The sequence below is a fragment of the Emys orbicularis genome, chromosome 4, assembly GCF_028017835.1.
Source record: "Emys orbicularis isolate rEmyOrb1 chromosome 4, rEmyOrb1.hap1, whole genome shotgun sequence".
In the NCBI taxonomy this organism is placed as follows: domain Eukaryota; kingdom Metazoa; phylum Chordata; order Testudines; family Emydidae; genus Emys; species Emys orbicularis.
The window spans coordinates 119,186,037-119,210,765 of record NC_088686.1 but is presented as its reverse complement, the minus strand read 5'-3'; the positions used below and the strand labels follow the sequence as shown (position 1 = coordinate 119,210,765).

General features: G+C 43.3%; 1 protein-coding gene across 1 annotated transcript in view; it reads left to right on the top strand.

The window, feature by feature from the left end:
• The window catches only part of OSBPL5 (oxysterol binding protein like 5), a 135,272-nt gene that overhangs the window by 31,913 nt on the left and 78,630 nt on the right, over nt 1–24,729 (top strand). Inside the window, exon 2 of the mRNA XM_065403141.1 lies at nt 9,800–9,956. Within this exon, the coding sequence (XP_065259213.1) occupies nt 9,821–9,956 (136 nt within the window). The 5' untranslated portion in view covers nt 9,800–9,820. The remainder of the gene's footprint in view (nt 1–9,799; nt 9,957–24,729) is intronic.

Genomic DNA, 24,729 nt, shown 5'->3' with positions numbered 1-24,729 from the left:
TGTCTACAGTTTCATATTGGGAGCTGATGTTCTGCTGCATCCACCATGACCCACAAATCTTTTTCTGAGGATAGAGTCGACCATCGTGTAAGTATGGCCCAGGTTCTTTGTTCTTACATTTGCATTTAGCTATATTTAAATACATATTAGCTGCTTACATGCAGTTTAACAAGCGATCCAGATCACTCTGTATCACTGACCTGTCTTCTTCATTATTTACTACTCTCCCAATTTTTGTGTCATCTGCAAACTTTTATCAGTGATGATTTTATGTTTTCTTGATAAAAAATGGCAAATAGCGTAGGACCAAGAACTGATCCCTGCGGGATCCCGTTGGAAACATTCATGCTTGATGACGATTCCCCATTTACAATTACATTTTGAGACCTATCAGTTAGCCAGTTTTTAACCCATTTAATTTCTGCCATGTTAATTTTATATTTTTCTAGTTTTTTAATCAAATGTTGTGTGATACCAAGTCAAATGCCTTACAGAAGTCCAAGTATACTACGTCAACAGTATTACCTTTATCAACCAAACTTGTAATCTCATAAAAAAATCAAGTTAGATTTACAGGATCTATTTTTCATAAGCCCATGCTGATTTGCATTAATTACATTACTCCCTTTTAATGATTAATCAAGTCCCGAATCAGTTGCTCCATTATCTTGCTCAGGAGCTATGTCAGTCTGACAGGCCTATAGTTACTTGGGTCATTCCATTTACCATTTTAAAAAATTGGCACAACATTAGCTTTCTTCTGGTATTTCCCCAGTGCTCGAAGACTTATTGAAAGTCAACATTAACAGTCCAGCAAGCTATCAGCCAGCTCTTTTAAAACTCTTGGGTTCAAGTTACGTGGACCTGCTGATTTAAAAAGTTCTGACTTTAGTAGCTTCTGTTTAACATCTTTCAAATATATTAGTGGAATGGAAAGAGTGTTATTATCACCATCTGATAAGACTATATCATCTGTTATTTCCCCAAATACAGAACAGAAATATTTATTGAGCACCTCTGCCTTTTTTGTATTATTATTGATAATTCTACCATTTCCACCTAGTAATGGACAATGCCACTGTCAGGATTCTTTTTGTTACCAATATATTTTAAAAACTCCTTTTTATTGTCCTTCAGTCTGCTGACCATAGATTTTTCCTTGTGTCCCTTTGCTTTCCTTATCAGTTTTCTACAATTACTAACTTCTGATTTATATTATTTACTTTCAACTTCCCCTTTCTTCCATTTGCTGCCTCTACTTCCCCTCTAACTAGGTCGTTTTTTTAAACCAAGACAGCCTTTTTCCTCAATTGTGGAGTTCTGATTTTTGGACATCTAGTAAGGTGTTCTTAAATGGTTCCCAATTATCATTCACATTTTTCTGATAAATTCTTCCTAACAGCTGATTTGGCTCATAATTGTTTCCAGCTTTGTGAAATTAGCCCTAGTAAAGCAGTGTGTGTGTGTGTGTGTTTATTCTGCTTACACATTTATAAATGTAATCAAGTCATGATCTCTTGTACCTAAGCTACCTTTAATTTTTAGTTCTGTGATCAGTTCAACTTTATCTGTTAGAACAAGGCCTAATAAAGAATTTCCCCATGCTGGCCGCAACTTTTTTTGAGTTAGGAAATTGTCATCTGTAATATTAACAAATTCCAAGGATGTTTTAGGTGGCCTGACCTACAAAATACGGTAGAGGACTCTTTAATCTACCAAAGACATGACAAGTTCCAATGTCTAGAAGTTAAAGCTGGATACAGTAAGGCTAGAGATAGGGTGTAAATTTTAACAGCGAGGATAATTAACCATTAGTAAAGCTTACCTAGACATGTGGTGGATTCTCTATCACTTGGAGTCTTTTAATCAAGTTTAGATATCTTTCCAAAATATGTGCTCTAGTTCAACTAAAAGTTATGGGCAGGGCCGGTGCAAGGATATTTTGCGCCCTAGGCGAAACTTCCACCTTGAGCCCCCACTCCTTCTCCCCTCCCCCCAGAGCATTGCTTATTATAAACTTACAAAAATGAATACTGCATAATGTGGCATTGTTCATTAGAATTAATACACGTTCGGCTTGAAAATTTATTAATTTCATTCTTTAGTCTACATATTTAATGAAAATAAATACACCCTTTTTAGTCACGTATACTTCCTTTCTTCATTCTTTCATATCAAAATCTACTACATTTTATTCTACCTTTAGAATATCCAATTATTGTTGTTGTTAATAAAATTTATAAAATTAGAATGGGGGATACTCTGTCATACAACAACAACTGACAATATCAATATGACAAATTTCAACAACAAACACACACATATTCACACATGATAAACATATACACTCAAATACTTAACATACACACACAATTGACACAAAGTATTAGTGAAATGATGCAGCAGCAATTGCCAGAGTCTTAGATCTGAAACAACTCAACAAAAATAGTTAGCCTCAGTCGACAACCTCCAAAAACTAGTAAACTTAGCATTACAAACAGCCTGTCAGAACGGGTAGCGGCTGCGCGCGGTGAGAAAAACCACGTCATTGCCACCTTGTACCGTAGTGAAGCAGTTCGCTTGTGCCCGCAACGCAGAGCTGGCGTAGGCTATAGCTGTAATGTACGAGGGAAGAACGACAAGTTAAAATGCAAGTTCAACGACGTTTCTCTTTTCCTTATTCATTCATTTTCCAGCAATAGTGTAAAAAATTTTGGGGCACCGCTTTTTGGTGCCCCCAAATCTTGGCGCCCTAGGCGGCCGCATAGTTGGCCTAGTGATTACACCGGCCCTGGTTATGAGCGTGATGCAGGAATTACTGTGTTAAATTCTTCGCCCTGTATTACACAAGCAATCAGGCTATGTTCATAAGGGTCCCATTTGGCCTTAAAATCTATGAACCTGATCTCGATTTTGAAACCCACTCTCCATATTTTCAAATCTAGGGGGTTGTTTCAGCTTGGAGCAAGCTCCAAAATACATATCTAGATCTAGGCTAGGATTTCAAAATAATTCCACTCCCCATAAAACCAATAGCAATAATGTAATGTCCGAATCCAAGGTGTTTGGTTCAGGCCCATCTTTAACAAAAACAAGAGTGCTCTTGCTTGGATGTTCACTTCTGATGTTGCATATTCTTCAGCTGAAATCCTAGGGCCAAATTCAGGCCCCAACTGATTTTTGGGTCCAGATGGTCATACATCAGTGCTGCAAAGGCAACATTAATATGAGCCTGTGTTCTGAATTGGTTACAGTCTAGACACAGCCCCCACTCCCATCTCATATAGATTATTCTGGACAGTGGCAGGAGTAAATTATATAAGACATGCCAAGTCAGGGACTGTGTGCGCTAATCGACATTGAGACCCATACCTGTTGGACCCAGGCCTTGCCTGTCTCAGGAGACCAGCTGATTTTATGAGATTTTGGTCATCTGGAATGGTGGAAATCTCACAGGATCACTTGTTCTTGTGAAATTGCACTCACGTCCAACTTAGAACCAAAAAACTGGCCTCTTCCAATGTTGGATCTGACCTGGAGCCAAAACAATAGAGATGGGTTTAGTTTTGGAGATTGAAATCCAGCCACTCCCCTTGAAATTCAAAGGGCTTCACACCTGCTATTCCCCTTTTGATCCTTCTCAAGTAGCAATGGGTTTGGAATGTCATCTGTGGGAAGCAAAATGAGTTCTATACATGAAAGTTTCTCTTATGGGCAAAATCTGCTCTGGATCGATGGATGCTAAGCACCCCATGCATGGAGGAACCAGTGCATTACTGCTGTTGGATGGGCAGAATTTGGGAACTCATGCAAGAGGCCCACATCCTGAGCATGGCACAAGGCACAAGTCTGCAGGGGCTTCCTGTGCAGTTTTGAGGAGGAGTGAAAATGAGGCCTAGGGACAAATGAGTGGAAGGTTCTTGGCCAGAAGATCAGCAAAATCAGCTGACATGAATATTCCTCAGTTCTCCTTCCCCAGTGTGGCACTAGAGTAACAGCGCCTTATGCATCGTCCTGGATTTTCAAAGGCAGAAAACTAAATTAGCTTCCTAAATCCATATTTAGGCACCTAAATTAGGGCCTGATTTTCAAATGTGCTCAACACCCAGTAGTTCCCACTCAGGTCAGTTCTGAAAATTTTGCCTCTGGTGCCTGCAAGTGGGTATTACCCAGAGGTCTCAGGTCTTTAATCCTGAGACCTCTGGGTAATATATTACTATATAACTCTAGACAGAAACAGGCAGGAGAGCCCATATGGACAGCTATAAAAATTAAAAGTACAGTATGTAATCCCAACTATCTAAAGGAATTTGAATTACACCAAACAATAAAGTGTTCTCTCTCTCTCACACACACACACACACACAAAATTGTTTCATGTGATTTTTCTACTTCATTGTGCACTGAACTCGGGAATGGAGTAAAATTCTCTGCCTCTACCAAGTTAAGTCTGCATATCTCAGCCCATTGCTGAGAAAGCGTCATGGGAATCAAACTCTTCACATTCTTGAGAAATGAAATCTAGAGGTATGTTTACACTACAGTTAGACACCAGTGGGTGGCCGGTGCGAGCTGACTCGGGCTCATAGGACTTGGGCTAAGGGGCTGTTTAATTGCAGTGTAGATGTTCAGGCTCTCGCTGCAGTACAGGCTCTAGGATCCTGCAAGTTGGGAGGGACCCAGAGCTCGGGCTTCAGCTCAAGCCTGAATGTCTACACTACAATTAAACAGCCCCTTAGCCTGAGCTCCGCAAGCCTGAGTCAGGTGGCACAGGCCAGCCGCAGGTTTTTAATCGTAGTGTAGACATACTCTAAGAGACCAAGACCAAGTCAACATCTGTTTTCTATAGTGTTTTCTATACCAAAAATAAGGAAGAAGTGAATCTGGCACAGAGAGTTTCTACACCCTAGGGTCCAACATAGAAAAGGCCCTGTCACCTGTCAAATTTAAGTTGCAATGATGAACATAAGAATGGCCATACTGGGTCAGACCAAAGGTCCATCCAGTCCAGTATCCTGTCTGCCAACAGTGGCCAATGCCAGGTGCCCCAGAGGGAGTGAACCTAACAGATAATGATCAAGTGATCTCTCTCCTGCCATCCATCCCCACCCTCTGACAAACAGAGGCTAGGGATACCATTCCTTACCCATCCTGGCTAATAGCCATTAATGGACTTAACCTCCATGAATTTATCTAGTTCTCTTTTAAACCCTGTTATAGTCCTAGCCTTCACAACCTCCTCAGGCAAGGAATTCCACAGGTTGACTGTGCGCTGTGTGAAGAAGAACTTCCTTTTGTTTTAAACCTGCTGCCCATTAAGTTCACTTGGTGGCCCCTAGTTCTTATATTATGGGAACAAGTAAATAACTTTTCCTTATTCACTTTCTCCACACCACTCATGATTTTATATACCTCTATCATATCCCCCCTTAGTCTCCTCTTTTCCACTGGGGGTCACTAAAAGATGGATGGTGCATAAGGACAGATGCTTATCAGGATGAGGTTCAAGGGTGAAATCTCAAATATAGCCAGGGACTACAGACTACACCCTTAAGAGCTTTATAAACCAACAGTGGCAATGTGAAGCCAATCCATTACTTGAAAGGAGGCCAGCAGAGAGAATGCGTGGTGTGTGAATAGAATCACATGTGTTCAAACCAGTGGACAGATGTGCTGCTGCATTCTGAACAAGTTGGCAATGGAGATGCTCTGCGTCAGGGAGCCCTATTTAGACGGAATAACAGGAATCAATCTTCATGGTCACAAGGACATGTGTTGTTGTTGCAAGGTTATGATTACAGCCTGTACAAATTGTACACTGGGGAAAACCTGTTCGTACACTGTCACCCAGTGGCTTCCCCCAGCTGACAGAGACATCAATGTTCCTTGCTGCAAACAAGTCCCCTCAGTAAGTATGATGAAGAAAGAAAGAGAGAGTAACTTCATAATAATGAGACTTTTTCTGTGACTCAGTGATGTGAAATAATAAATGAAGAACACAGTAGTGTATAAAACATGTGCCCCGATGTCATCATAAATATGTAGATACAGTAGACAAATATTTTGAAAGTAATTCCTCCTGGCCTAAGCAAATACAGAGCACTATCCTGCTCCTATTGGAGTCTGTAGGAGTTTTGCCAATGGAGCAGGCCCACCGCTCTAGAATCGAGTCTCTTGTATTATTGCTGAGATGGAGCGATGCACATTCTCAGCTTTCTATTAAAAAAATCAAAGAGAAACTCTGCAGTGAAAATTGGGACTAGTGATAAGAGACAGATGGAAAATAGAGTTAAAGCTTGTAACTTATTCCCTAGCCCTCTTTCCATTGGGTGGACATTATGTTTCTGAATGGTTTCTTGTAGCTATTTTTGATAAAATTGGCCTGTCTGGGCCAATGCTATTTGGGGAGAAAATCCCAAGGATCTGCTTTTGCTTATGGCATCTTAAAAGTAATTCCAAAGGTGGAAAGTTCAGACAGCCTTTCTGGGAATGGAGACAGAAAATATCTCAGTGTGAGTATTCTAAAAAGAGTTATTTAAGCCAGTGTTATTTTTAAATATTTTTCCATGAGATAAGTGAAAAGTTGCATTTTCTTTTTCTTTTTATTTAAATTAACTTTGAATTTAATGTTACTCCCCAAGTACTCTATAGTCACAATGTAGAAATTTACACAACAAATGGATCTGTCATCATCCATACAATTATTCTCTCAATCCAAATTGGCCCCAAACTGAAACACTGGCTCAGCACCCTCTCAAACCTGTGGAGCAGTTTGGATCTGGACTTTGTGGCTCAGGCCCATCTAAGATTGAGCTGTCCTGTCCCCCAAAAGCAAATACTGGGACTGATTCTCCACTGCCTTCATTGATCCCCGTGCAAAGTAGTCACAATGAAATGCTGCTACTGTGACTCCTTAGCCTTTTACATCCATTTTGCAGAGGGGTAAATAATAATATTTAGCAGTTTTAGAGAACTTTGTATGCTCAAAGCATTGCACAGACCTTAATTCATCTTCTGTGAGGTAAGTGATGTTATCCCCATTTTACAGATGGGGAAACTAAAGGCAAGAAAGGTGAAGTGATTTGCCAAGGTCACAGAGTGAGTCGGGGTAGAGCTGGGATTAGAACTCAAGACAAACACTGAACTCATTCTTCTGGATGACACTGCCGTAGCTTCTGTAAAAATGCATATAATAGTGCATATTAAATTAGGTTCACATGCCCTAAAATTGATCTATGGGGAAGAAAGGAAACATCTTTTATACCATGACACGCCCCAGGATTGTGAGACACCTCGTCACCATCTGCCCTAAGTGTTAAGAAAGTGTGGTCTGTGCGTCAGTTCCCTTAAACCACCAGCCTCAGGCAACACAAGCACTGCCTTCCAGGCCTCACTCTCTCTATAGGGGAGCATTAGGCCCAAGTCCTCCCAACGTTCCCTTTAGTGTCCAGCCCCTTACCCACTGAACTGACACAGAATTACCAGGCCTGCTGCTCCCTGAAAGGAACAGTGCACCACGGTTTATTACTTATCCCTTGGAACAAAACTCTGTTAAACGCACAGCTCTTAGATATATTTATAGTTATAGTGCAAACAAGAATAAATTGATTATCAAAGACCAGAGGTTCAAATGATAGTGAGTATGAATAGTGGAAGCAAATGGTAACATATAAAGAAGAACAAGCTTCCTAGAGACTAACCTTTAACTAACAAGTCTAGCTAGCTGTCTAAAGAAGCTTATCTCACCCAAAGTTCTCACCAGCATTTTCAACGAAGCCTGGATGAGACCCCCTTTTTCATGAAGCAAACTCACTCTGTTTACTTCCTAGCTGAAGGATGCCAGAATGTCTTCTATGTCTACCAAATATACGCGAGCAGACCTCTGATGTGCACACCTTCCCCCACCCCTCCACTGTTTACTTCTTCCTACGACCTTTTTCTCTTTGAAGTTTTTGCAATCCTTCATTGGTATTCGGTTCAGACTGGTGAGAGGAGACCCATTGTGAACCGTACAATACCTAATTGACATGTAAACAGCTGGATAGATTAACATTTCTTGTCTGGTGACCAGTCCCTAGACACAGGCCATAAGAACATAATTTTCAGTGTATATACATAACTCCTTACATAACATCCGTACATGCATTTTGCAATTACAATGACAGTTATAACCCATGTCACACTGGCTTTTATTTGAGACCTCACATGACACTCTTTGGTGAACTAGGTTGTACATGCCAGACCCAGAAGATCCCAGTAACCCTCATGCACCCCCTCTGGTGCCCCTTACCAGCTGGCACTAATAGATTCCTGGCTTACACTTACCTTTGGGCAGTGTAAGTGCTATTTAACTCAAAAACCATTATTATTGTAATTGCTTCCTATATGGATCAACATAGCAGGTGCCAGAGACACAGCCTTAGCAAAATACAAGAGAATGTTTTCTCACATTCTGCTAGATTCTTGCCCCCCACCCTGCCTGCTTTGTACTGCCTCAGTAGTGAAAAGCTCCCCTGAAGGGGCAGTTGAGGCTTCTCCTATCAGAGACGGAGTGGGGAGGGTTTCAGATGCAGGGAGGCGGTTTTCCCAGGAGCAGGGTGGAATGCACAGAACCCCCATGACCCTCAGCCAGTACAGTGGTCCATGTGGTATCACTTCAGCCAGTGTAATTTAAAGAGCCCCTAGGCTGCTTTAAATCATGCTGGGAGCTGTTTCCGCTGTGTTATCCTCAGCTGCACCAAGGAGCTGGCCCGTTATTTCTTCATAGCACGAAGAGATGGGCAAACGTACAGGCCATTTTTCAGGAAACAGTGCCCTGAAATTCCAGTGGGTCTCCCCCAAGCTCTCTTTCTTGTGCAATAATTCATCCTGTGAGAGAAAACATACCATGTATTCCCTTCTGCAAAGCCTGAAGGCAAAGTTAACTCCCACCACTGCTCATGAGAACTCTGCCTCCAATTGTACATCAGAGGGAGAATAAAGCCTAGAAATCAGGAAGATAATCATAATACTCAATTGTGATGGGTAAAAAAGAACTGCTTGTCAGAAAGGTATAAAAGAAACCTTTAATTCCAGTCAGGATAATCTGTGCTTGAGCTGTGCGGTGGTAAATAGCACAGCACTACCCAGCTTTTGTACTGAGATGTAGGGAGACTTTCAGGAAGATAAATGCTGTTCCGTAGCCCAACAGAGAGGAAAAGCTTACCCCTATTGATCAAACTTTGAAGCTGATCTAATGGCCATTTGAAAGAAAATGTGATGCTGCTCAAATGTGGTGTTTGAAGAAATCGGGCAGGAGGGACACTGGCTTTTCGGTGCTAGTTCCCTGTGCATCTCAAGTTACTCATATCAGGATCCTGGCAGCTGATCTTCCTCTATAAACCTTAGACTAGACTCTGATCTCAGTGACTGCAACCTAAAGCCAGAACCTTCTTTTTAAAAAAGGTAGCAAAGCAATTCGGTGTTCTGCTCTTGCTAGGTCCAGAAAGTAACCATTACCTAGGAAGTATCTTCAGAGCCTCATAAAGGAATGGATGTTACACTGGCTGGATCCATGAACGGGAGTTTGTAGCAGTGTCACTCCACTTCCCCACAGTTCATGAATGGCCAAGAGTCAGAAGAACAGGAATTTGGCTGTTCCTACTAATATAGCAGTTTGTCTGAAGAGCTCTCTGGCATTCTAAAAATGGAATCGACACTCTGTTTAGGTAGCTCTGAAGAAGCAGAGTCATCTGCATGTGAAACTTTGGTTTCTTGTGTCTTGGTATTAACTGTTATTATTTCTGTCCCTTCCTTTTAGAAAACCCCTACTGCTCATGCCATGAAGGAGGAGAATTTTCTTCGTCGCAGGTTCTCTCTCTGTCCTGCTTCTTCCACCCCTCAGAAAATTGACCCTCGCAAGCTGACACGGAATCTGTTCTTCGGGGCTGATAATGAGATCTACCCACTCAGCCCAGGTCAGTGCGTGCTACATGGCTTCAGAATGTGCCACATGCTGCTCTCAGCCTATCTTCAATCATCTCAAATCTCAGTGCAGCGCATATGCACAAACAAACAGTACCACACCTACTGAACTAATCCTCTGGGTGGGTGAGTGTAAGTGGATTTTATTAGAGCATCTGCAAGAAACAAAGAGAAACAGCTTTATATGGAAGCATGAGCAGGAGATCAAACTCGTTCAGCAAAGGAGGCCCCCAATCCTCCCCCCAATGAGGTATTGAGTGGTTCCTGTCGAATGCTACAAGCCTTCTACTCCCATTGATTTAAGTGGGGAATGAAGGACATTCATGCCTCAGAGATGGGGCTCAGCGCTAGTTAAACACTGAATGGCCTAAAATTTAAGAAGTGATTTTAGGTATCTCTGTTTTGGGGTGCCCAATTTGAGGAACCTAAAATGGATCACCCTAAAAGGCAGATCCTTTTAAGGCATCACATGGGCACCCAAAAATCAAGGAACCCAATATTTCCAGTCCTTTTTGCAAATTGTGATTACTACTTTTAAGTCACTTGACCCTACAGCGCACAATAAACGTTACAAATGCAAATTCTCTTTCACCAATGATCATAAATATCTTCAGCAGTTTTCCTGGCAATATGCTCAGCTGCAGTAAGTATAACACCAGCTTCAAGAGTTCACAATACTTCCTTCAGGTTTAGTCTAAAATTGCTAGCAAACATCTGCTCTACAGGAAATGAAAGTCATGATATTGTTTTGGTATTTGCTGTGTGTAATAAATACTCAATCAAAATGTTTCTCTGATTGCAATCTGCAAACAGTGCTTCAGATTCCAGTTTGTAAACATGTGCTTTAACCTTAGATGAGGGAGCAATCATATTTTTGCAAAGTCATAATTTGTGGTTGTCATTTCTGTACTTAATAATCAAGTCTAGTAGCACCTCAGTGAGTTGTCAGCACATTGATATTTCAGGAGAAAAGGACACAGCACCTGCAAAAAGCAAGGCAATATTTAGTATTTATATAGCACCCAAAAAAGTACTCAGGGTTAGATCCACAAAGGAATCTATTTAACTGCCTCTTTAGGCACCTAAGTCCAACATTTAGGCACCAATGACATTCACAAAACCACTGCTCAACTATCACCTCCCCCAGTAGGTGCCTAAACTCCATAGACATCTATGTTTCTGCCAGTGGGCATATGCAAAGCTGCCTGAATCCTGATGCCACCAAGCTGTTTGATACCTGAGCTCACATCTAAGCCCTGCTGGGGTTCTCAAACCAGGCATTTTCTTGCCTATCTTGCTGGCATGCCTACCTAACACAAAAGATATCAGGGATGAGCAGATGAGGACTCTGGGAGGCTGGCTGGCATGAGTGTAAGTGCCTAGTGTATGCACCTGAGATATGGGAGATACCCAAATTTGAATCCCTGATTTGGAGCAGGGACTCAAACCTGATTCTCCCACATCACTGGTGAATGCCCTAACCTCTGGGATATACAGTCAATCTTGAATATTTAATCATTCATACTAAATGGAACAGTTTCAACAGGAGAGATTGAGACCCATCCTAGAATAACCTGTAGCTCTGGCACTCTCCCGGGACAAGCAGACCTAAGTTCAAGTTCTTGCTCCAAATCAGAAAGAGCAGAGATTTGAAAACAGGATGTCTATGTGCCAGGTAATTGCCCTAGCCACAGGGCTATAATGGCATGGGAAAGGGGCGGGGGTCTGACTGACTCCCAAGTAGAGGGAGACACCTTCCTCTGGCCCAGAATTAGGCACCCAACTACCTTTATCCCGGCCGTTCTCTGTGGTATTGTTTACTGGCTAGCTTAGGCAGCTCCATGCTCAGCTTTCTGGCTTCTGATTCCCTTTCTTAGGCACCTAATTCTCTCCATGGAGAGCCTGGGCACCTAACTCAGGGCTGTGAATTCTACTGGGCAGCAGGCACCTAAGAGACCCCTTTGTAAATCTGACCCTCAGTGCTTCACAAACAAAGAACAAGGTCAGATCTGGAACCAAAGAGCTGACAAGCGAGGGTCAATCGTAGGCCTGGCCGAAATGCTGAATTTTTGTTTTGGGGAAAATTTCAACATTTTGAACAACAAAATTAATTACAATTCAGAACAGAAATAACTATTATCAAAATTCCTTTAAATTGGAATTTCCTGAACAAAAAAATCAGTCTTGGAAAATTTGTTCAGGATTTTAGAATGTTGTTTCAGAGTTTCAAAATTTAATTTCAGATTTTATTTCATTAGTTTTATTCTCTTACATTTTTATTTTTACATTATTTCATGACCTGTTAGTAGTGCGAGGTTAGGGTTAACAGTATATGTTATAACTATGTAGGGTTGTTAGTAGTACCACTGACGTGCCATATTATGCAATAATGTTCTATTGTAAAATTCATTAAGGGCAGCTGCGACTTTGTACCAATTGAAACATCTTATCTTCTGTAGATCGAAATGTCTCCTGTTTGTGTTGTAATGAAACAGTTTAACTAGCAGCTGCCCTTAATGAGTTTAAAAGTAACATAAAAATAATAGGATTTTAACTATCATGACATTCTGACATGCCAGTTGTACTAGTGCATATTATACACTACTACAACTCACGTCATGAAATAATGTAAAAATATAAATGTGAGAATAATTCCAAAGAAATTTTGAAATCCAAAATGAAATTCCAAAATCTCAGTAATTTTTTTTCCAGTTCAAATTTTCGGTCACTCTGTCCTTTTAAAAATATTTAGATTTTGATTAAACTAGCATTTTCCATTGAAAAAAAGTGTTGACAAAAAATTTCTATCCAGCTCCAGTCAATAATTTAAAGATTTGTGGATGTCCAGCTTGAGACAGGTTGGGCCTGATTTTGAGCAGTGCTGACCAATTGAAAATTAGTCCACAAGCTTCTCAGCCTGAACATTTAAACATTGAGACACCTAATATGTTTGCCCACTTTCAAAAGTTTGACTGCAGACAACTACAACTCCATATAGATATGTGGCAGGAGTAAAAAGTCTTTGCAGTAGACTACTTTGTCATTGCTAAGCCAACCCAGGAGATGGGCCAGCTTTTAGAGTTTGGGAAGCCTATTTGTCAACTTTAGGAAACTTAAATTTTGAAGAGCATGGGCAAAGAGTTTTCCTGCTGTCATCAGCTTCCTCTGCTGCAGGATAAATGGAGATCAGCTGCTTGTCATGGGGTCCATGCAGAATAATTACCAACAGTCTCAAAAATTCAATTAGCTCATCTGTGAGGTGCTGAGTGCTCTTTAACACCCACATAAACCAAAGAGAGCTGAGGGTTTGTAGCAGATGCTCAGCACATCCTGGGTTGAGTCCCCTCTTACCACAGGCTTTGATTCTTTATCTGCCTTCTACATTGTTTCTCCTTGGTTCTTGTAGATGGAGCAGTCTAATTGGCCTGGCCTAAACCCACTGGGTGTATGTGTGTAACAAGTGCAGTGTGCTGGATTAGAGCTTTTGTTGCCTTTCTCTGCTTAGCTAGAAGAACCTGGAACATTGGTACAAGTGATGAAAACAGCCACCCATCTTTCATCCCCTCCATCCTCAATTTAGGAGAGTGTGGGCCAGAGATACAATTTAAAAAAGCACAAATTAGTACAAGTCACTGTTCTAACTAAGAGTTCTGGGCATGTGTCCGGGGGTGGAGGAGTCTTACTTTTGTCCTCCTTCCTTGGATTTTTATCCCATTTATTTTTCCTTCCAGCTCATTCTATCTCCACAACACTTCTTAAGTTTGCCTTTTATTTCTTTGAAAGAACAGACTCTCTTCCACCATCTCCTATGTTTGCTTTCTCCCCACCCCCAATTCTCTCTTCCCCACCTCTCTCCCCCATGGTGTGTTGTAGCTTCCTCTTTACTCCTTTTCTTCTACTCCCTTTTTTCCTACTGTATCTCATTCTATCTCCTTTCCAAGGGTCAATATGGTGTCTCTCCTCACTGGGAATCACCTTTCTAGTTCCCCTCCTCCCCTGGGCTCTGATAGATGCTGCTACTCCTGTGAATAGGGCTACCATATGTCCGGATTTCCCCGGACATGTCCGGCTTTTCGGTCTATAAATAGCCGTCCGGGGGGGATTTTTAAAAATCTAAAAATGTCCGGGATTTGCCCCCGGTCGGCTATTTATAGATAGAAAAGCAGCGGCCAAGCGCCGCTGGGCACCCAAAGCCCCTTCCCGGCTCCCCCCATCCCCTGCAGCCTTACCACGCTGTCCGGCCCCGCAGCTGTCTTCCCCCTCCTCCCCTCCCCTGAACGCTCCGCCCCCCTGCTCCTCCCCCTCCCCTGCTTCCCGCGAATCAGATCTTCGCGGGAAGTCTGAAAAGAAGCAGGGGCAAGCGGGAGGCAGCAGCAGGTAAACTGGGGCAGGGGGGGCGCGAGGAGAAGAGCTCCGGGGAGGCGCGGCCCGGGCCGAGCGGCGCCCGGCGGCCCCAGCGGCTCCGGCCCAGCTCAGGCCCCAGCAACCCCAGCCCGGATCCGGCCCGGCTCGGGCCCCAGCAGCACCGGCCCGGCTCGGGCCCCAGCACCCCCAGCCCGGACCCCGCCCGGCTCGGGCCCCAGCAGCGCCGGCCCGGCTCGGTCCCCAGCACCCCCGGACCCGGCCCGGCTCAGGCCCCAGCAGCGCCGGCCCGGCTCCGGCCCCAGCACCCCCAGCCCGGACCCGGCCCAGAGCCGGCCCAGCTCCGGCCCCAGCACCCCCGGCCTGGACCCGGCCCAGCTCCGGCCCCAGCACCCCCAGCCCGGACCCGGCCCGGCTCGGGCCCCAGCACCCCCGGCCCGGACCCGGCCCGGCTCGGACCCCAGCAGCGCCGGCCCGGCTCGGGCCCCAGCACCCCCACCCCCGGCCCGGACCCGGCCCGACTCGGGCCCCAGCACCCCCGGCCCGGCTCGGGCCCCAGCAGCGCCGGCCGAGCACCTCCGGCCCGGCCCCAAGCCCCACAACCCCGGCTGGAGCGCAGCCCGATTCCTGGGCTCTTTAAAGCCGGCCCTGGTCAGGGGACAGGGAGGGGAGGTTGGATGGGTCGGGAGTTTGTGGGGGGGCTGTCAGGGGGGCAAGGGTGTGGAGAGGGGTTGGGACAGTCAGAGACAGGGAGCGGGGGGGTTAGATGGGTCTGGGGGGGCTGTCAGGGGGGCAGGGGTGTGGAGAGGGGTTGGGACAGTCAGGGACAGGGAGCAGGGGGGGTTAGATGGGTCTGGGGTTCTGGGGGGGCTGTCAGGGGGCAGGGGTGTGGAGAGGGGTCGAGGCAGGCAGGTAGCAGAGGGGGTTGGATGGGTCAGGAGTTCTGGGGGTCCTGTCGGGGGCGGGGAGCAGTTGGATAGGGCATGGGAGTCTTTGGGGGTCTGTCTGGGGGTGGGGGTGTGAATATGGGGTGGGGGTGTGGATAAGGATCGGGGCAGTCAGGGGACAGGTAGCGTCGTAGGGCGTTCTCAGGAGGGGGCAGTCAGGGGACAAGAAGCAGGGGGGCTTAGATAAGCGGTGGAGTCCTAGGGGGCAGTTAGTGGCAGGGGTCCCAGGAGGGGGCAGTCAGGGGACAAGGTGCGGGGGGGGGGGTTGGGGGTTCTGAGGGGGGCAATCAGGGGGTGGGAAGTGGGAGGGAGTGGATGGGGGTGGGGCAGGGGCGGGGCTAGAGCGGGGCTCCTCCTCCCCCCCCCCCCCCCCCGTGTCCTCTTTTTTGCTTGTGGAAATATGGTAACCCTACCTGTGAAGAAGTCTGGGTTTCCCTTCTTTCTGTCTGCTGTGAAGGCTTTTCCACTGATCACTCTCTTCCCCCTCCCTACCCCCAAGTTTGTGTCCGGATGCTGTATTATCAGCTCAGAGAAGGAACTAAGGTAAGTTGTAAGCAGCCCCGTTACGGGCTAGGAAGGAGCTTGCAGTGGCCTCGCACCATCAGCAGAAGTTCAGCCATTTCTCACACAGAATCAAGTCAGACATAGTTGCTCTCTACCACAGCTGAGGCAACAGGTTTCACAAGCCCAAAAACTAGCCCTGGGTGGCTTTAGGACATGTAAATAAATATAGTAAAAAGTTAGTAATAGACTTTACACCCCTGTCAAACTATATTAGGAAGGTTCTCTGAAGTGAGGAAACTAGTACTGTTGTTTTGTTTTGTTTTTTAAGGGGGAGATCAACTGAAATAGCTCTTCTGGCTCTTTGCCTACTGTTACATATAACACTTCTGATTACTGTAGCTGAAATAATTTAGAGGAAGATATATTTCTCTGTATATAGAAGGTACACAAACTGGAGAATCGGTTTCATTAGTTTCCCTTATTTATGTTTTTTTGCCCGCATAAGGAAGAGAAACCATTTTTAGAAGAAAGTAGGATGTGGTTAGAAGACCACAGAATTTGGCAGGGGGAGTAACACTTTTAACATTTTTTTTTTAATTGGCTACACTTCAGGTGGATGTTCTCTGTTTAAATCAGAGCTTAGAGTAGCCCCGGCACATATAGGTCCCCCCAACATTGGAGATCCACACCTCAGATGCTATGGGCCCTGCTTAAGAGCACATACCTGCAGGTGTAAAGGGCCAAAGGTTCATATAAGTATAGTCCCCTGGTATTTCCAGCATTCTGGGTAACACTTTCCTCCAGAAAACACAGACTCTATTTGCAGTGGAAGTTTATTGCTGTGTATAGTATCAGTTATAGCTAAAGTTTGAGTATTACCTAAATAAGTTCTCATAGAAAGAAAACTAAGGGGAAAATTTAAAAACCTTGCACCTTTCAAGTGAATGCATCCAAAGCTCCCTTTAAGGTGAAGGGAGAGGTGAATTGGGTTTGTGCCCTTTTTAACTTCTTTGTCATGTATAAAGAAGGCTTGAAAATAGTTCATATAGAAAAAAAATCAGTTCTCTCTTTGCCAGAGAACTTTGGAGAGGACTGGAGAGCTAGTGGGATAATGACATCACAAGCAACAATGAAAGGTTAGTAATTGAGAAAGGGATTTTTAGTCTGGCTGTTGAAAACCCTGAGTTTTTTCTTTAATTTTGTGAACACCTATTTAACAGAAACACCTGACAAACACTTGTATGAAAAGCTCTTTCTGATAGATTCACACCTGCCCACCCTCTCAATTACAGGCTAAGAAAACTCCCACTCCAAACCACAAAGAATTCCTCCTGCAGAATCAGAGAAAACAAGACTTGGTATAGAGATTTTTTTTTAAGTCTCTGAATGCTTTTCAGACTTTAAATATGAGACAGGCATCAAACCACCACCAACGAGCACTTTGAATTATTAGTTACAAAGGAACAAGAGGATTAATACAGGCACTGCTACCACTGTCGGAAAAGTGGAAGCAGCATTATCTACAGAATGAACTTTGTACAACTTAAAGCGAGTCTCCCTTGGAGACAAGCCATTTATGCCTACGTGAGTTGCTGAACAAGGATGAGGGCCTTACAAAAGCTTCTGTAAGGAGCCTAAAGATACTTTAAGAAATGCTTAGATACCTAAGCAGGTTAGGCGCTTAATATCTATTGACTTTTAGTGGGAGTTAAGCACTAACCTGCTTAAGCATTTTTGTAAATCCCAGGTGCCTATGTGCATCTTTTGGTTCCTAAATACCTTTGTAAATCTGGCCCAAGATCCATACACACAACTAAATTTCAGCCTAATATCTACTTTATGCAGTTTTAACTCATTGTGATCACACTAGCTGGGCATCAGTGCAGGTTTTGTTCCATACTGTCTTGTTAGGGGGGGAGGGATAGCTCAGTGGTTTGAGCATTGGCCTCCTCAACCCAGTATTGTGAGTTCAATCCTTGAGAGGGCCACTTAGAGATCTGGGGCAAAATCAGTACTTGGTCCTGCTAGTGAAGGCAGGGGGCTGGAGTCAATGACCTTTCAGGGTCCCTTCTAGTTCTATGAGAGAGGTCTATCTCAATATATTAGTTATTATAGCCTGTGTTTTTCTATGTGGTTATTCATATGCTATACCAGAAAAATTATGAAGCAGCAATTCTCCTATTGTATTAAGCTAGTCAGTGCACTCCTTATCCTGCACTTATTTAGCTTCGTGTTAAGAGAAAGTGACCCTAGTAGTTATCAGTCACGCTTATTAGATTGTGACTTACTAAGGGAGAAGTAAATTGAACCTGTGGGTCAAGACATGGTAGTGAGCCTCAAGTGAAAAAAAGCTGCTACTCTTCCAGAAAGGATCAGGATATTTATTATAACTATATAGAAGAACAAACAGAAAGTATCAATAACTCAAATGCATAACATATGGTATATAACCACAGACTATATTATTACAGGCTTTCTCCAGGATGTTTTTAGCACTCAGAGAAGTGTGATTTCACTACTCTTTCAATAAGATCAATTAATCTTTCTTCTGGACCCATTGCTATTACTGAGCTCAAAGCTTTTGCTTTATCCTTTTATAGGAGCCTTTCCCAGCATGCTGTCTGTCTTAGTAGCTGGCCCTTTAAATCTGTGAGGGAAATGTAGCTCTAATATAGTCATTTTGTGATTGGGGGGGAGGAACTGCTGCTTTTTACAAAGCTGGTAAGTGTTTGGCTTTTTATGTATTTGCTTGTTTTTCTTTTTCTGGGGGGATAATGTGCTTTCTGCTGTGGAGGGGGGTTTATCTTTTGGGGTCTGCTGCTTTTTTCACTTTTTGTGTTTGATACTGGGATGGCAGATCCTTTGAATCTGCCATCAAAAGAAGGGCTTTCTGTCTCTCTGCAGTGTTACAAGAAGCCTGCTTGAGATCGTTTGTTAAAGTTACCTGAAAAACTGATATTTTCCTGTGTGAAGTTCTGTGCAATTAATGAAGAGCATAAGGACACAATATAACCTAGATGCTGACACATAGAAGCATTTATCAGCTTGTATCAAATGCTTCTATTTAGTAGGGTGAACAAGAGGAAAGTATTCAGCTGTGGGAGAATTCCAGACTGCAGAGCTAAGTACAGCAACTGCATAGATGTGTGAATGCATTCTAACTTCCACCCAGTCTCGGATGCCTGTAGGAATATGGGGAGGAAAGTGCCAGCAAAGGTACCAAGGGCAGGGGATCAGTCAGAGTTCCGGCTCCCATTTGCATGGTTGAGCTCTGTGTACTCTTCCTCCCCTCCCTCTTCACCCCCCCCCCCCCCCGACCTCCCTGTGGCTTTTTTCTGTGTGAGCTGGGGGTGTGAGGTTTTGGTTGGACAGGGGTATATGAAAACTTCACAGGAAGATCTCCAAACTATGGTAGACTGAGCATAAATTCCCCAAAAATCTATGCTTGGTAGGGGGCCAACCCGGCTGAGGTCCACAAAGGCATCAGTGAGGTCAGGAGGCACAGGATTTGGAGATTTCATTTGGGTTGGGGACTGACCTGAGGCTATGTTCTAGCATAATATGCTGCCATATGCCCCCTCCCTCCTTCACTTCAGTGTTGTAAAGAGGCCTTGAACAAGGAGCTTGGTTTTGACTGGCTGTCTGTGACAATATATATTGGGTCACCCCAAGTGACACTTCCCTGCAAGAGATCTTTCATTATGAAGAGATGAGGATATGCCACTCGCAGAAGTGAACCTTTTAATTTTGCTCTGGCACACATATTACACCAATGTTGATTTGAGTTTTCTTTGTTAGTAAATGTACAATAGGTATGTAAATAAAATCAATAATAAAAAGCCATATTCAGCCAATTTGTTGCAAAATACAGTTATGTTTTCACAGAAATTATGATAGTTTCAAATGAAGTCTGTAGGATCTGTGGTTTGCTGTTACGTGAATTAAGAACAGGAAACATGGGTAAACTACAGATACAAAAACATTTATTAGTGTTTTGTCTTTTGCTCATTTCACACCAAAAAAAAAAAAAATGAAGGCACTGTTTGGACACAGCTGGCTCCCAATAATCATGTTTATTAACTGTCTGCAAACATACAAGGCCTAGCTCAGTGCATACTGCTGCTCTGAGTGGTTTCTGGTGGTTCTAAAACTGAAAACAGTGCTTGCAAATTACTTATGCCTTTATACTATAGTCAGTTGAAGCAGCTAGTTGAACTGTGAGACTCATACAGCAGCAATGTGGCTTGGTACACTTCAATGGAATTTGGAAAACTCTCTCTGTGCCTAGAATATCTTCACCTTCTTTGTGTTAATTCCAAAATTCCATCATAGAAATGCCAGCCCTCAGTTTGACCATGTTTGTGGGAACATGCAAAATGGTTCCCAGTGTTGTATGTTGTCCCGACAACTTTGTAGCTATAAGGACAACACCTTTGCTTCAAAAGACTCTGTTTCCCGCAAATAATTTGATGACTTATTGAACTAACCAGTATTTTGAAACATTACTTTAAATGTTAATGCTATATTCAGTTTACTTGGAAAAGAGCTACAGAGGGCAGAGGAAGGATTTTTCTGAAGTAGGGCATTTCATTTTTCTCTGATCCGTGAATGGTATTTGAAAAGATACAGGAGTTGCTAGTTTGCAATGCATCTTGTTTTCTTTCAGCTTACTTGAGATCATGCACAGAAATCTCTGATGTAAATCAGAGGGTCAAATATTTGAATGTTTCTGTGATCAGACTTAACTGCAAGTAAAATGCATAAGAAATACTCTTAATTAAATGACATACTCAGTTGACATAATGCATTGCACTTGTTTACTTTGACTCTGAAATTGTAAAATAAGTAAAGAAGTTGCTATTTAGTGTTTATAATATTTTAATTAATTGAGCCATTGCTGCTGCTGTTAGTACTGATTGCTAGCGATACCTATACTTAAGCATATCTAAGGGTTTGTATAAGACCCTGTTTTGCACAGAAGGGAAGTTTCTTCATTAAATTCTGCATTGAATTGCTGCATAACGAGGTGCTGCCTGCCTCCCCATAAGGAGATTTTTATAGTCTGTAATCCTGACACAACCATAGCACCGAACATCTTTGTAGAGGGGAAACTTGGATAAAGGGGTGTGTGCAGAAGGGACAGTAACAGGGTTTCATAGAGATTTTCAGGTCAGTGGAGACCATTAGTTCATCTAGTCTGACCTGTATAACACCACAGAATTTCATCCCGATTTACCCTGCACTGAGCTCAGTAAGAATTTGTGTTTGACTAAAATGTATCTTCTAGGATGGCACCCAATCTTGATTTGAAGACTCCAAGGGATGGAGAATCCATTATTTCCCTTGGTAGCTTGTTCTAATGATTGATCACCCTTACTGTTAAATGAGGCACACATCTTTCTAATTTGAATTTTTCTGGCTTCAGCTTCCCGTCATTGGTTCTTGTTCTCTGCTGGGTTAAAAGAGCCTGTTACGACCCAGTATTTTGTCCATGTTGAGGTATTTACACACCATAATCAAGCCACATCTCAGTCTTCCTTCGAATAAGCTAAACTGATTGAGCTCTTTAACTCATACTGTAAGGCATTTTCTACAGCCCTTGAATCACTTTTTGTCTCTTTTCTGTGCCCCCTCCAATTTTTCAACATCCTGTTTAAATGCGGACACCAGAATTGAATACAGCATTCCAATACTGGTTTCACCACTGCCATAATCAGAGGTAAAATCATCTCCCTACTCGTATTCATTACTCCTATTTATACATCCAAGGATCACATTGGGAGCTCACATTCAGTTATTTAGCCAAGTCATTGATAAAGTTGACAATAAAATGGAAAGTTTGCTTATGAAATTTGTGGATCACACCAAGATGGAAGGGGTTGTAAGCACTTAGGAGGGCAGGATTAGAATTCAAAATGATCTTGACAAATTGGATAATTGGTCTGAAATTAACAAAATTAGCTTCAATAAAGACAAGTGCAAAGTACTTCACTTGGGAAGGAAAAATCAAATGCAAAACAGGGAATAACTGGGTAGGCAGCAGTACTGCTGAAAAGGACCTAAGGGTTATAATGGATCATACAAGGAATGTGAGCCAATAATGTGGTGCAATGGTGAAAAAGGCCAATAGCATTCTGGGGCGTATTAACAGGAGTGTTGTATGTAAAACCAAGAGGTAACAGTCATGCTCTACTCAGCACTGGATAGCCTGGGCGGAGTACTGCGTCCTGTTCTGGGCACCATGCTTTAAGAAAAACGTAGAGTAAATTGGAGAAAGTCCAGAGGACAGCAACAGAAATGCTAAAAGGTTTAGAAAACCTGACCTCTGAGGAAAAGTTACAAAAACTGGGCATGTTTTGTCTTGAGAAAAGAAGACTGAGGGGAAACCTGATAAGTCTTCAAATACGTTAAGGGCTGTTATAAGGAGGATGGTAATCACTTGTTCTCGATGTCCAAGGAAGGTAGGACAAGAACTAATGGGTTTAATCTACAGCAAGGGAGATTTAGGTTAGATATTAGGAAAATCTTTCTAACTACAAGGCTTGTTAAATACTGGAATAGGTTACGGAATCCTTGTAATTGGAGATTAAGAACAGGTTGGGCGAGCGCTTGTCAGGGAAGGTCTAGATATACTTGATTCAGCCTCAGAACAGGGGGGCTGGACAAGAAGGCCTCTCAAAGTCCTTTCCAGCCCTACTTTTCTCTGATTCTATGACTTAAATCCTTTTCAGAGTCACTGTTTTCCAGGACACAGCCCCCCCATTTGATAGATATGGCCGGTATTCCTTGTTCCTAGATTAATTAAAATGGATTTTGCTTGAATCCAGATCGCTCTATAGGACTGCTCCGTCCTCCTCATTTGCCATTCTTCCAATTTTTATATCATCCAGAAACTTTATCAGGAATGATTTTTATATTTATCCTGATTGTTGGTGAAAATATTAATGAGTGTTGGGCCTAGTCCTGATCCCTGCAGAGCCCTCTAGAAACACCTCCATTCAGAGATGACTCCCCATTGTCAACTACTTTTTGAGACCGGTCAGTTAGCCATTTTTTAATCCATTTAACATTTGCTTTAAAAAGTGAGCGCTATACAATATCAATAATCAGCGTGTCATACGGTACTCAGTCAAAGTATATTATATCTATTCTGGAGAGATTGTTATAGCACATTCACTGCTGCAGTATTTGAGCACCTGGAAGTAGTGTATTACTACACATCTATCTTTCGGTGTTTGTTCTCTCATCCTCCCCCACCCCCAGAGATAGAAGCAAGTGCAGTGGATTGTCTTGTTTAGGTTTGTTTGTTATTTAAAAATACGTGTTGCTATTATGTGTGTGTTAGAAAAGGCAAGGTCAAAGAAATGAGCCTTGCACTTGGAGTAGAAGGTGGTGACGTTTGTGATTGTCCCGAGTTCCTGGTGGAGTTCATTTCACAGTCTGAGAACTGCCCCCCTTGAACGTTCTGCCTACTGCATGCACAAGCTTTACCCATGCACTGCTACAGACTAGGGACCGAATGGCAAGGCAGCAGTTCTGCAGAAAAGGACCTAGGGGTTACAGTGGATGAGAAGCTGGATATGAGTCAACAGTGTGCCCTTGTTGCCAAGAAGGCAAACGGCATTTTGGGCTGTATAAGTAGGGACATTGCCAGCAGATTGAGGTACGTGATCATTCCCTTCTATTCGACATTGGTGAGGTCTCATGTGGAGAACTGTGTCCAGTTTTGGGCCCCACACTACAAGAAGGATGTGGAAAAATTGGAAAGAGTCCAGCGAGGGGAACAAAAATGATTAGGGGGCTGGAGCACATGACTTATGAGGAGAGGCTGAGGGAACTGGGATTGTTTAATCTGCAGAAGAGAAGAATGAGGGAGGATTTGATAGCTGCTTTCAACTACCTGAAAGGGGGTTCCAAAGAGGATGGATCTAGACTGTTCTCAGTGGTGGCAGGTGACAGAACAAGGAGTAATGGTCTCAAATTGCAGTAGGGGAGGTTTAGGTTGGATACTAGGAAAAACTTTTTTACTTAGGAGGGTGGTGAAGCATTGGAATGGGTTACTCTGGGAGGTGGTGGAATCTCCTTCCTTAGAGGTTTTTAAGGTCAGGCTTGACAAAGCCCTGGCTGGGATGATTTAGTTGGGGATTAGTCCTGCTTTGAGCAGAGGGTTGGACTAGATGACCTCCTGAGGTCCCTTCCAACTCTGATATACTATGATTCTATATTGTAGAGTTACATTGTGCCTGAGGAGCAGAGCTGCTGACCATGGTATTTCTTCCATATCTTAGGAAATCTTCTAGATAGCCTGAACCCAGGCCATCGAGCACCTTGAAGATAAGGACCAAGATCTTTAAATTGCTTAGAAATTCTATGGGAAACAACTGCAGAGAGCAGAGGATACATGTGATGTGTTTGTGGTAGCCTGGGTTGCTGAGGAGGTGCCCTGCAGTGTTCTGTACTAGCTGGAGCTTCCCAAATGCTGAAGGTTTCGTGCCCAAGTTTATAATGTGGCTGTAGTCCAGCTGAGCGGTGACAAAGGCGTGAATAATTGACATTGTCCATGAGGATGGGATGGAGTCTCCTAGCCAACTGGAGATGGCAAGAAAGCATGACTTGTAGCTGCTGCTATGTGAGAACTTAGCGTCAGCAAGGAATCCAAGAGTACTCTTAAATTTATGGATCTAATTATAGCACAGCTATAGCTCTGTTATTGTTACAGTTAAGACCTGCTTTCTATTTAAAGCTCAACTCTAAGTGCTCTAAAGTCCACATGGTTACTTGAATTGCTTTGAAATTTGGCATGTCTCATGGGGTCATGGGGCTCTGTTAGTGATTCGAATTTGGGGTCATTTGATGACCAGTTTCCCAAAATACAGCGCCTGGTGGGGGATGGGGGGAGAGACCACTTTTCTTAAAGTTGACCCATTCTGGCAATGTTTATTTGTGCACAAAA